This window comes from Rhinopithecus bieti, unplaced genomic scaffold, assembly GCF_001698545.2.
Source record: "Rhinopithecus bieti isolate Rb0 unplaced genomic scaffold, ASM169854v2 scaffold_12155, whole genome shotgun sequence".
NCBI classification, from domain to species: Eukaryota; Metazoa; Chordata; class Mammalia; order Primates; family Cercopithecidae; genus Rhinopithecus; species Rhinopithecus bieti.
The window spans coordinates 999,250-1,012,175 of NW_016807423.1; the positions used below are offsets into that span (position 1 = coordinate 999,250).

Sequence of the window (12,926 nt, forward strand, 5' to 3'; positions counted from 1 at the left end):
AAAAAAAAAAAAAAAAAAAAAATTGCATATGATGTGTACGTAAAGTATACTTAATACATAAATATAAATCTTGTTGTGATCTCCTCCTTAATTTGATCTCTTTTTTTGTTAAGGAAAAGTTTAAAAGCCATTGTTTTATCACAGCTCTATTTCCTTAGGGTTCCCCAGATGTGACTTTACTAGTAAATCATGGTAAAGATGAGTATGTTGTAGGTATATACAGTACAGGTTTTTGGGCCCCAACATAGAGATTTTAATGTATTAAGTTCACACTCCGCACTTTAACAAGCATTCCAGGTGATTCTGATTGGCCAAATTTCTAATACTGCCCCAACCGAATTCCTAGAGGAAAAGCAGTCCAAGAGAATATAAGAAATTAAAATCCAGGGACAAAGACTATTTATTAATCTCCCCTAACCCTGAAGCCAGAAAAAAACCAAACAGGTTGGGAACCTATTCCATTCAACGTAGTCTCCAAACTTAGCTGCCCTTGCCTCAACTTATCAGAAAAGTTGGTCTTCTCCTCATACCATGCTACGGGATAGATGTAAACGCAAAGGGTTTCCATTTTAATATTCCTATCTCCTTAGCTTGAGTCTACTAAAACTCAGTAAATCCCAAAGCACAAGTGTAAGACTGTGGTGAACATTTAAGTTGTAACTTTCCCAAAATGTTATGCAAAAACTGAGATAGAGGAGAGATTTGGAGGTGGAGAGGAATGGGGAGGAGGGAAAATCTGACCTAGTGGGAGAAGTCAGTTGGCCTGCTGGCTTCCCTAGCTCAGATACGAGTACACAGAAAGAAATATTTCTGAGCGGGATTCTTCCACATGACAGTGGGAAATGTTCCCAAGAGGGGTTCCTAAGTAGGAGATCATAATCATAATGGTAATAATCATCTACTTACAAGCTGCCTCTTCTTGGAAGGCTTAACTCCTTCTGAAAAACAAAACATACGCAAGTTAGAAATAAGAACCCATCTGAGACCTGTTGGTCTACCTAAATGTCCTAGGAAATTCACAGTATTATCTTAATAATGGAAAAGGTCATATATTTCTAAATAACAACTTTTTCTTTGTCTTTTTTTTGAGATAGAGTCTCATTCTGTCTCCCAGCCTGGAGTGCAGTGGCATGATCTCAACTCACTGCAAGCTCCAACTCCCGGGTTCACGTCATTCTCCTGCCTCAGCCTCCCGAGTAGCTGGGACTACAGGCAACCACCACCACACGTGGCTGTGTGTGTGTGTGTGTGTGTGTGTGTGTGTGTTTTTAGCAGAGACAGGGTTTTACCGTGTTAGGATGGTCTCCATCTCCTGACCTCGTGATCTACCCGCCTCGGCCTCCCAAAGTGCTGGGATTACAGGCATGAGCCACCGTGCCCGGCCTCTTAGACTCGGGCAAACTATTACTTTTTTACTCTTCCTTCCTAAAAGGAATGTCCCATAGAACACATGAAACATTTTTCCCACTAGATGGAACCATCTCCCCAGTGTAGATTACAGGCACGCTAAGCCAGCCGTTAACTGCTGCTGAATTGTAAAAGGCATTAGTGGCAAGCATACAGAAGGAATGAAATGGGATTAGGGCAGTGGGTGATAATTAGAAAATATTTTAGACAAATAAAATAGTATAGGAAATAATATAACAAAGACATGACTTTACACACCACTGGCATAAGAAATAACCTTTACAATAACAGTTGGGGCCACTGTGACTTGCTTTCCAAGTGTATCAAGTCCCACCTCCTACCAGTCCTAAATTAACAACTATTCTTAATTTGTTTTTTATATTTTCCATATGTGTTTTTGGATTCATAAAAAATTAGTATTGTTTTACATGTTTTAAAATTATATATACATGGTACAATATTATATGTATTCCTCTGCTGACATTAGCCAACATTATGAAAACTGGGAGATTCACCCATGTGGATATATTTCACTTTAGTTCACTAATCTTCAGACAGTGGTCCAGTCTATGAATATACCAATATTTATTTATCTATTCTCTAGTAAATGGAAATTTAATTTTGTTTCCATCTTTTTCTTCTCCATTAAAACAATACTCCTGTAAACATTCTTGTAGTTGTTTCCTAGTGCACATGTAGGAAATATTTCTTGGACGTTGAACTACTGAGTCATAAAGTACTGGATATTCCAAATTGTTCTCCAAAACAACTGTCCATGTAAGAAATATATCCCTGATTACACAGTCATGAATACATGTGCTTATATTTTCTTCGAAAAGTTTTATAGATTTGCTTTTTTCTTTTCTTTTTTTCTGAGATGGAGTCTCACACTGTCGCCCAGGCTGGCCGATCTCAGTTCCCTGCAACCTCCACTTCCTGGGTTCAAGCGATTCTCCTGCCTCAGTCTCCTGAGTAGCTGGGATTACAGGCATGCACCACAACGCCCAGCTAATTTTTTTCTTTTTTTGTATTTTAGTATTTTGCCATGTTGGCCAGGCTGGCCTCAAACTCCTGACCTCAAGTGATCCTCCCGCCTTGGCCTCCCAAAGTGCTGGGATTACAGGTGTGAGCCACCACGCCCAGCCGGTTTACTTTTCACAATAAGTTTAATATGCCTTATTTTTGTAAAATTCACTTACTTTACAAAATTATTTTTGCTAAAATTCAGTATTTGATTGCAATTCTTTTGTGTGTTTTTCTAGGTAAATTTACAAACATTCAATTGTACAAATCTTAAATTACTTCATCTCACGTATGCCGATTGATAAGTCTGGTAAGTACATATACTCAGATAACCTAAATCTTTTTTTTTGAGGCAGAGTTTCACTCGTGTTGCCCAGGCTGGAGTGTAATGGTGCAATCTTGGGGCACTGCAACCTCCACCTCCCGAGTTCAAGCGGTTCTCCTGCCTCAGCCTCCCAAGTAGCTGGAATTACAGACATGCACCACTACGCCCGGCTAATTTTGCATTTTTAGTAGAGACGGAGTTTCTCCATGTTGGTCAGGCTGGTCTTGAACTCCCGACCTCACGTGATCTGCCCGCCTCAGCCTCCCAAAGTGCTGGGATTACAGGCGTGAGCCACTGCACCCAGCCAACCTAAATCTCTATCAAAATACAGAACATGTCCATCAATCCAGATAGTTCCACCATGTCCTTTCTTTGTAAATCCCCAACAAACCACTATCTTCCTACCCCAAGCAAATATTATTCTCATTATGTTACCACAGATTACTTTTACCTCCTCAAAACTTCATATGAATGGAACCATACAAATATAAACCTTTTTACATAGGCTTCTTCAACTCAGCATAGTATTTGTGAGATTCATCCATGTTGTTGCAAGTAACAATAGCAATATGAATACACCCCAGTTAATTTATCCTTTCTCCAATTCCATTTTTCAGCTATTAACATTCCTGTAACAGGTCTTTTTGACAAGCTATATTTCATTTGTCTTGGGTAAATCCCTAAAAGTGTAAAATTACTTGGTTAAAGGGTAGATATATGTTTAGTTTTATAAGAAGCTACCAGCCCTTTTTCTAAAGTGATTATACCATGTTACACTCCCATGAACAATGTATGAGAGTTTCAACTGCTTCACATTCTAGCTAATACATGTTACGTTTACATTAACAATATAAGAAAGTTCCAACTGCCCTACATTCATGCCAATATATGGTATCAGTTTTTTATATTTTAGTAATTTTACATTTTAGCCATTTAGGTTTGTAGGGGTATCTCACTGTGGCTTTAATCATTTTCCTGATGACTAATGATGTTGAGTATCTTTTCATGTGCTTATTAACCATCAATATATATTCCTTTGTGAAGTATCTTAAAATTTTTTTACCTTTTTAAAAATTGAGGCCGGGCGCGGTGGCTCACGCCTGTAATCCCAGCACTTTGGGAGGCCAAGGCGGGCGGATCACAAGGTCAGGAGATTGAGACCATGGTGAAACCCTGTCTCTACTAAAAATACAAAAAATCAGCTGGGCGCGGTTGCGGGTGCCTGTAGTCCCAGCTACTCGGGAGGCTGAGGCAGGAGAATGGCGTAAACCCGGGAGGCGGAGCTTGTAGTGAGCCGAGATTGTGCCACTGCCCTCCAGCCAGGGAGACAGAGCGAGACTCCATCTCAAAAAAAATAAAATAAAAAAATAAAAAATAAAATTGAGTTACCTTTTGCTATTAAATTGTAAGAGTTCTTAATAATCTTCTAAATACAAGTCCTGTGTCATGTATGTTTTGTAAATATGTTCTAATCTGTGGCTTGCCTACTAAAGTTATTGGTGGTACCTTTTTCTTTTTTCTTTTTTCTTTTTTTTTGAGATGGAGTCTCGCTCTGTCACCCAGGCTGGAGCACAGTGGTGCGATCTCGACTCACGGCAACCTCCATCTCCCGGGTTCAAGTGATTTTCCTGCCTCAGTCTCTCGAGTAGCTGGGATTACAGGCACCCAGATAATTTTTGTATTCTTAGTAGAGACGGATTTTCACCATATTGGTCAAGCTGGTCTAGAACTCCTGATCTCAGGTGATCCACCTGCCTCAGCCTCCCAAAGTGTTGGTATTACAGGCATGAGCCACCACGCCAGGCCAGTGGTGCCTTTTGATGAGTGAAAATTAATTTTGAAGTAATACGTGAGATGGATATCCACTTATTTCAATACCATTTATTGAAAACATTGTCCTTTCCCTAACAAATTTTTTTGAAACCTTTCTAGGCTCTCTATTGCATCCTACTGATCTATTTTTCTGCCCTATGCAAGCACCACACTGTCATGATTCTGTAGTTTTATATTCAGTCCTGAAGTCGGATTATACAGTCCTTTAACTTTGTTGTTTTCCAAGATTGCTTTAGATATTCTAGATTCTCATTTCAATTTGAATTTCTGAATCCAATTGTTAATTTTTACCAAAAAAAGCCTGCTGGGATTATACATCAATTTGGAAGAAGTGATATCTGAAAACATCAAGTCTTACAATACATGAACATAGTATTTCTCCATTTACCGCGTACTTTAATTACTCTAAGCAATGTTTTACCGTTTTTAACAAAACTCCTTTTATGAAGCTCATCCCTAAGTAGATTTTTTAAAGCTATTATAAATAAAACCTTTTATTTCATTTTCAATTGCTTGCATGTATATAGAAATGTAATTAATTTTATATTGACCATGTATCCTATACTTTGGTAAAACCATTATTAATCATAACTGTTTTGTATATTCCTTAGAATTTTTCTATATAAACAATCATATCTTCTATCAATAGGGAGAGTTTTACTTCTTTCCATTTTCTAGAATTTTCTATAAGATGTTAAATAGAAGTGGTAGATATCCTTGTCTGGCTTCTCATCTAATCTTAGGAGAAAAGCATTTAACATTTTGAATATTTAATATTATGTTAGTTATAGGTTTTTCATGGATAACTTTTTAACAAGTTCTCTTCTATTCCTAATTTGTTCATAGTCTTTCTCACACATGGGCATGGATTATGTCAAATACTTTCTCTGCATCTACTGAAATGCTTACATAGTTTTTCTCTGCTGTTAATGTGGCCAATTACAGTGATTGATTTTCTAAGATTAAATTAATTTTGCAATTCTGAGTTAAATTCAAGTTTTGGTTTTTTGTTTTGTTTTGTTTTGTTTTTTTTGAGATGGAGCCTTGCTCCATCACCCAGACTGGAGTACAGTAGTGTGATCTCCACTCACTGCAACCTCTGCCTCCCAGGTTCACGTGATTCTCCTGCCTCAGCCTCCCAAGTAGCTGGGTTTACAGGTGTGTGCCACCATGCCTGGCTAATTTTTGTATTTTTAGTAGAGATGGGGTTTCACCATGTTAGTCAGGCTGGACTCAAACTCCTGACCTCAGGTGATTTACCCACCTTGGCCTCTCAAAGTGCTAGGATTACAGGTGTGAGTCACCGTGCCCAGCTAAAATTCAACTTTATCAAATACATTGCTAGATTCTATTTGCTAATATCTCATTAATGATTTTTACACCTATTTTCATAAAGGATAATAATCTCTAATTTTCTTATGTCTTTATCAGATTTTTGTATCACAATTATGCCGGTCTCCTAAAACTGACAGGGAACTGTTCCTTACTCCTCTATTTTCTGAAAGAATTTATGTAAGACTGGTGTTATTTCTTCCTTAAATATTAACAGTTTTCACTAATAAAAGTATCTAGGCCTAGAAACTTTTATTTAGGATATTTGCCTGTATATTAGTAAGTAAGACTGGCCTATATACTTTCTCTTCTCGAAATGTTCTTGTCCAATTTTGACATCATATTTATACTATCCTCATTGCTAAGGTTTCAATGTTTGTGTCTCATCCAAAATTCACATTGGACTTTAAAATCCAATGTGATAGTATTAAGAGGTGGGGCCTGTAAGAGGTGATTAGGTCATGAGGCCTCCTCTCTTGTACATTTTACATTTAGACATATTAAGACAAGGTAGTTGTATGTACAACTATAGAGGTCAGCAAAAAGATCTGGGATAGAGATAGAAATTTGAGATTCATCTGTAAAATATATAGAGAAAGGAGAGTGTACAAGCAGAACTTTAAGGACAGTCCACATTTAAGGGTCTAAGGTGATGAAGGATGAGCCTACAAAGGTGTTTAAATGGTGTGTTTGCAGGGATAAGAGGAAAAACAAGAGAAATGATTAAGGCCTTCGTAAAGCTTTAAGCCAGGCATGGTGATATGCACCTGTAGTCCCAGCTACTCAGGAGACTGAGGCAGGAGAATCGCTTAAGCCCAGGAGTATGAGGCCAGCTTGGCCAACAGAGCAAGACCCCATCTCAAAAAAATCAAAATTAAAAGAGAAAAAAGAGGCTTCATACATCTTTCAGCCCTTTTCGCCTTTCCATCCTCCGCCATGTGAAGAAACAGCAAGAAGGCACTCGCCACACAAATGCCAGCACCTTGATCTTGGACTTCTCAGACTCCAGGACTGTAAGAAAATAAATGTCTGTTCTTTATAAATTACCCAATCTGTGGTATTTTTTTATAGCAGCATGAACAGACGAAGACATTCATAAAATGTGCTAAGGTAATATATCCTCTTTTTCTACTTTCTGAAACAATCTATATAAAACTGGAAATATTTGTTCTTTGAATCTACATGACAGTTCTGACTTCTTGAATAGTTTAAATGGGTAACATGGTAGAGTATAATTTTGGCTTAACAATAATAAAATTTTATAAAATGCATATATGCCCCTCTCTGCATTTGTTTAGAGGCATGGAAATGTATCTGTGGAAATTCATCCCTTCCGACTTCCTTACACCTATACAAAAGCCTGCATTTGATGCCAGGACTCCAGATCAGTACCTTCTGTGACAACTAAGGCACGGTGGAACAAGAAGTGCCCTCCAACCACATAAAGGTAGTCCAAGGAGCAATGTTTTCCCAAGCCTCCTTTTCCCAGGGAATATTTACAGCAGGTTGGGGAGAAAAGCTACACAATCAGGAAACTTGGCTGAGGCAAGAGTACTCCCATTTAGACAGATAACCATAAATTATTTTACTCATAACCTTCTAGCAACTAGGCTGGTAATACCTGGTAATATATTACAATATCAGGTGAAGCCCATTCCATTCAGCCTTCTCTGATCTACTCATTATCTCTTGACTCTTCATGTTCTTAATGATCTTCCTGATTAGCATTCTGAACACATTCAAGTCTATTCCAGCTTGAGGTAAGGATATAAATTCCCTTAATAACTACACATCCCTCTTCAAACACTGCCTTATCAATTTTATTTCCCTTCACAACCACACTTCTTGAATGAGTTATCTCCATCCAACATCTCTAATTTCTCACTTCCTACTCATTCTTCAACACTCTACAAATATCCCCAGATCTTACCACCCCATTTAAACCATTCTTGCCACACTGCCAATGTTATGTATAATGTCAGTGTAATGAAGCATCACTGCATTTTTAGACCACCTATCTTTTTTGGCTCCACTGCTCAGCAGCACCTGATAGTACCATTCACTCTTCTGTCCTGGAAGACTTTTCTTGCCATGAAGACACATTCTCTTGTTCTTCCTCTTATCCCTGCAAACACACCATTTAAACACCTTTGTAGGCTCATCCTCCATCACCTTAAACTCTTAAATGTGGACTGTCCTTAAAGTTCTGCTTGTACACTCTCCTTTCTCTATATATTTTACAGATAAATCTCAAATTTGTATCTCTATCCCATACTAGACCTCTATAGTTGTACATACAACTACCTTGTCTTAATATGTCTAAAACTCAGCTTATCTTTCTACTCAGTCTCGCTCCTCCTCTGTTTTCTATTTTGATGATGGTACCACCAAACCCAGGGTCATTCTTGATTTTTCACTTTCTCTCACTCTCTATATCCATTATTCATCAAGCTCTGTCAATTCTACTTCCAAAATACCTATCTTTAATCTGTCAATTCACTTCTACTTCCCCGGGCACAAGCCACCATCATCCTAAACATCCTCCTAATTGGTCTCCCTTTCATTCAGTTTTGTCCCCTTTGATTAACGTTATATTAATGTAAATATCATATATAGTACTTGTTTTCTGAGTAATAACCCATGTGGGTTTAATGAAATAAATACTGAAGTCAAAAATAACTTTTTTTTTTTTTTTTTTTTAAGATGAAGTCTCGTTCTGTCACCCAGGCTGGCATGATCTCGGCTCACAGCAACCTCCACCTCCCGGGTTCAAGCGATTCTCCTGCCTCAGCCTCCCGAGTAGCTGGGATTACAGGCATATGCCACCATGCCCAGCTAATTTTTGTTTTTTTAGTAAAGATGGGGTTTCACCATGTTGGTCAGTCTGGTCTCGAACTCCTGACCCCAGGTGACCCACCCGCCTCGGTCTCCCAAAGTGCTGGGATTACAGGCATGAGCCACCGCACCCAGCCAAAAATAACTTTTTTAAATGGTTCCTTTCTCTCTTATAATTCTGCAATGGATAAAGTCTAAAATCCTTTCTGTAGTCTACAGGGCACTACTTGGCTGTGACTGCCTCCCTTCTCAGTATCATCTGCACAATTCTCCAGTCTTATTGGAGTTTTGGACTCAGGCTTGCCATGCTTTCTTTCACCTTCAGGTCTTCACACTTACTGTTCTCTTGGTCTGGATTATTTTTCTTTATCTCTTTTTATACCTTCCTGGAGTTCAGTTTAAATTTCATTTCCTCTGGAAAGTTTTTCTACACAGTTTCCCCTCCAGCCTCCTCCCATATATTACCCAAATATTCCTTTAATTCCTCAATCATACCTACTTTACTCATTATTATAATTATTTGCTAAATTATCTGTTTTCTTTGACTGTTAGCTTCAGGTGAGTAGGAATTAGTCTTGCTCACAAGGACATTCCTGGCACCCAGCAGAATACCTGGCCTAGAAGGCACCAAATGAATATTGGACGAATAAATCTATGAATCCATCAACTAAGTAAATGGTTCATACTATTATTGTTATCATCATTATAAGGCACATGATAGGGTCCTGTCTACCAGTTTGGAGTTGCATTGACGAAAACTATCAATTGCAATAATATCAGCAAGAAGTTTTACTAGGGGAAGAATATGTTCTATTATCACATATTATTTACGGACAGTCTCCTGGCTGGTAGTTACTCCACGGAGAGCTGGAATGCTTTAAGAAGAGAAAAATATTAACTAGGAAGAAAATATATCTTAATATCATTTAATATCTAGTCTTAAAGGAACATTATCTCCTGACCTCGTGATCCACCCACCTCAGCCTCCCAAAGCACTGGGATTACAGGTGTGAGCCACCATGCCTGGCCAAGAACACAAAACTTAAAGTTTGGAAAACTAAGTTTCTGTCATGGCTCAAAAACATGTAACTGTGTGACCTGGGATTCCATCTACCTCAAAGGCTTAGATACAGCTGTTGTAAAGGTCAAATAAAGTAATGAACATGAAAATACTTTAGGCCAGTCACAGTGGCTCACACCTGTAAACCCAGCACTTTGGGATGCCGAGGCAGGAAGATTGCTTGAGCTCAGGAGTTCAAGACCAGACTGGGCAACATGGTGAAACCCCATCTCTACAAAAACTACAAAAAATAGCTGGGCATATTGGCATGTGCCAGCAGTCCCAGCTACTCAGGAGGCTGAGGTGGCAAGATCACTTGAGCTTGGGAGGCAGTGCTGGAGTACACTGTGATCAGCAGTGAGCCAAGATCACACCACTGCACTCCAGCCTGGGCAATAGAGAGAAATTCTGTCTCAAGAAGAAAAAACAAAAACAAACAAACAAAAACCTTTATTCTATAAATAATGTGTTATTCTCATTTGAGTTTGATAAACAGCTTGATGATATAAACAGGGTATTTCTACATGGTATAAAGAACCTAGGACTTAGAAAAATATGTGAACACAATTCTGCTACTTACTTTCTTATAAAATCTTGGTCAGTCATTAAACCTTTCTAAACCTCATTATTCTTACCTGTTCACCTGAGATAAAAACACCTACTCTGCCTTTCTCACAAAAGTTATTCCTAGGCTTGAATTTTAAAAATAAACTTAAAAGTTTAAAGTAAGACACTTTGGATTAATAATAAGAAATTGGCCAGGTGTGGTGGCTCACACCTGTAATCCCAGCACTTTGGGAGGTCGAGGCGGGAGGATTCCTTGAGCTCAGGAGATCAAGACCAGCCTTGCAACACAGTGAGACCTCGTCTCCAATAAAAAAGTTCAAAAAAAATTAGCCAGGAGTGGTGGCACATGCCTGTAGTCCCAACTATTCAGGGGGCTGAGGTGGGAGGATCGCCTGAGACCAGAGGTGAAGGTTGCAGTGAGCCAAGATCACGCCACTAGACTCCAGCCTGGGTGACAGAGCAAGACCCTGTCTCAAAAAAAAAAAAAAAAATAGGAAGAAGAAATGGAAATTTTTCTAATCTAAACCACCAGAAGCAAAGCTCTAAAGCTAAGTGCTATGATGCTATTCTCTAAAAACTAACCCACCCCCAATACTCCATCCCTATCACTCCTCCCCAAATATTCAAGATATATTGCTTTAATAGTCTCCAAAATTTTATTACCATTTGGATCCCTCAAATTGATACATTTTGATACTTTTGCCAATGATATTTCCCAAAGAGCTTTAAGTAATGTTTGACTACACTGAATAAAAGATATTAAACTATATTCTGAAGTTACAAAGACAGTTGTACATACTAAATCCTAGAGAAATAACCAGTCACTCTCTTTCACTTGTCCACAAAGCAAACTTCTAAAGGTATTACATAAAACACGAAATGGTGCCATTCATGGCCAGGCATGGTGGCTCACGCCTGCAATCCCAGCACTTTGGGAGGCCGAGGCTGGTGGATCACCTGAGGTCGGGAGTTTGAGACCAGCCTGATCTTCATGGAGAAACACGAAAATTAGCTGGGCGTGGTGGTGCATGCCCGTAATCCCAGCTACTCAGGAGGCTGAGGCAGGAGAATTGCTTGAACCCAGGAGGCGGAGGTTGCAGTGAGTTGAGATTATGCCATTGCACTCCAGCCTGGGAAACAAGAGCAAAACTCCGTCTCACACACACACACACACACACACAAAACACGAAAGGGTGCTATTCACACAGATGAGGATTCACTGCCTAGATGCACTACTCATTATTCACAATGACTAAAGCCATAAAATATTTCCAAAGAAAAGACAAAGGCCAAGTGTCCAAAGGCAGTAACCACTACCCCCACAAGTAAATATGCAAGCCAGGAGTCACAAGGCTGGTCCTTGTCCTTTATGTCAACAGTTACCAGCATGGAGATGACTATGGGTCAAAGCTGTCTCTGCCTAAGGCAACTCCCTCCCTGGGACTCTGAGCCTCACTCGCTTTATATTGAATTCTCACACTATACATAATACATATTGATTCCCACTGCAGTAGCAGCACTCTTCCCAGAGAAGGAAATTAACGGACTCTAAGAAACATAACCCAATAATCCACTCCATTAGAAGTGGATAGAGAACTGGGTTTTGGAGACAATTACTTTTCAACTAACATTGAAAATCAACGAGGCAAGGTGCCGTGCTCACGCCTGTAATCTCAACACTTTGGGAGGCCATGGCGGGAGGATCAGTTGAGCCCAGAGTCTGAGACTAGCCTAGGTAACACAGTGAGAACTCGTCTCAAGAAAAACAAACAAACAAAAAAGTCAAGGAGGAAAAAAGGTATTCTCTGCCACTAAAAGATTGTATGTCTCTTTATATAACTCATAATTAAACCCACATAGTGTAACTAACATAAATAACACTGTTTGGGGTGAGGGTAGGAGTGGTGAACATTCTAGGGCCTACTCAGAATCCACTGCTGATGACAATACCATTGTTAAAGGACAAAATTACAACAGATTTAGTTTAAAGATCAAACTGACTTTCAGTTTAAAGATCAAACTGACTTTTGTTCGCAATTCTGTAACATCTCATTCTTTAAAATAGAATGCGTGTTCTGCTGAGCTAAGCAGAGGGGGCTGGCTTTCTAAGCAGAAAAGGGGTTAAGAAAGCACAAACAGGGAATAAAAAGCAGATTATTCATTACAAAGTTACTCTCCTTATAGAGTTAAAACAGAACTTTCTTATCATTCTGGCTCAGGTAAACTGGGTCACCTCTGGTTACAGTGAATTTCATAGTTTGATTACATGGCCAAATAAGTTTGGGGGAAGTAATAAGAGATAAGGAGTGCTTGTAGAGTTCAGGAGGGGGTTAAAGTTTGAATTTGTTCTAACACACCAGTAGAAATAGAAAAGAAAATAAGAAAACAAAAAACTCTACCAATATTTTTAAAGGGTAAAAAAAGAAAGGGGACAGTAAGGCATAGAGATATAGGACATGAAATACAAAAACTAATATGGCAGAAACAAGTCCATATATATCATTAATCATAATAAATGTAAATAGACAAAATTTTCATTACAAA

General features: G+C 38.8%; 1 protein-coding gene across 6 annotated transcripts in view; it reads right to left on the reverse strand.

Moving 5' to 3' along the window:
* The window catches only part of MAST2 (microtubule associated serine/threonine kinase 2), a 259,350-nt gene that overhangs the window by 151,573 nt on the left and 94,851 nt on the right, over nucleotides 1–12,926 (reverse strand). For 5 of the 6 annotated variants that reach the window (XM_017881764.1, XM_017881763.1, XM_017881762.1 and 2 more), the window contains exon 4: nucleotides 907–938. In XM_017881764.1, the coding sequence (XP_017737253.1) occupies nucleotides 907–938 (32 nt within the window). Of the gene's footprint in view, nucleotides 1–906; nucleotides 939–6,821; nucleotides 6,864–12,926 lie in introns of those variants that run through there. The other variant, XM_017881768.1, reaches the window with a different exon arrangement.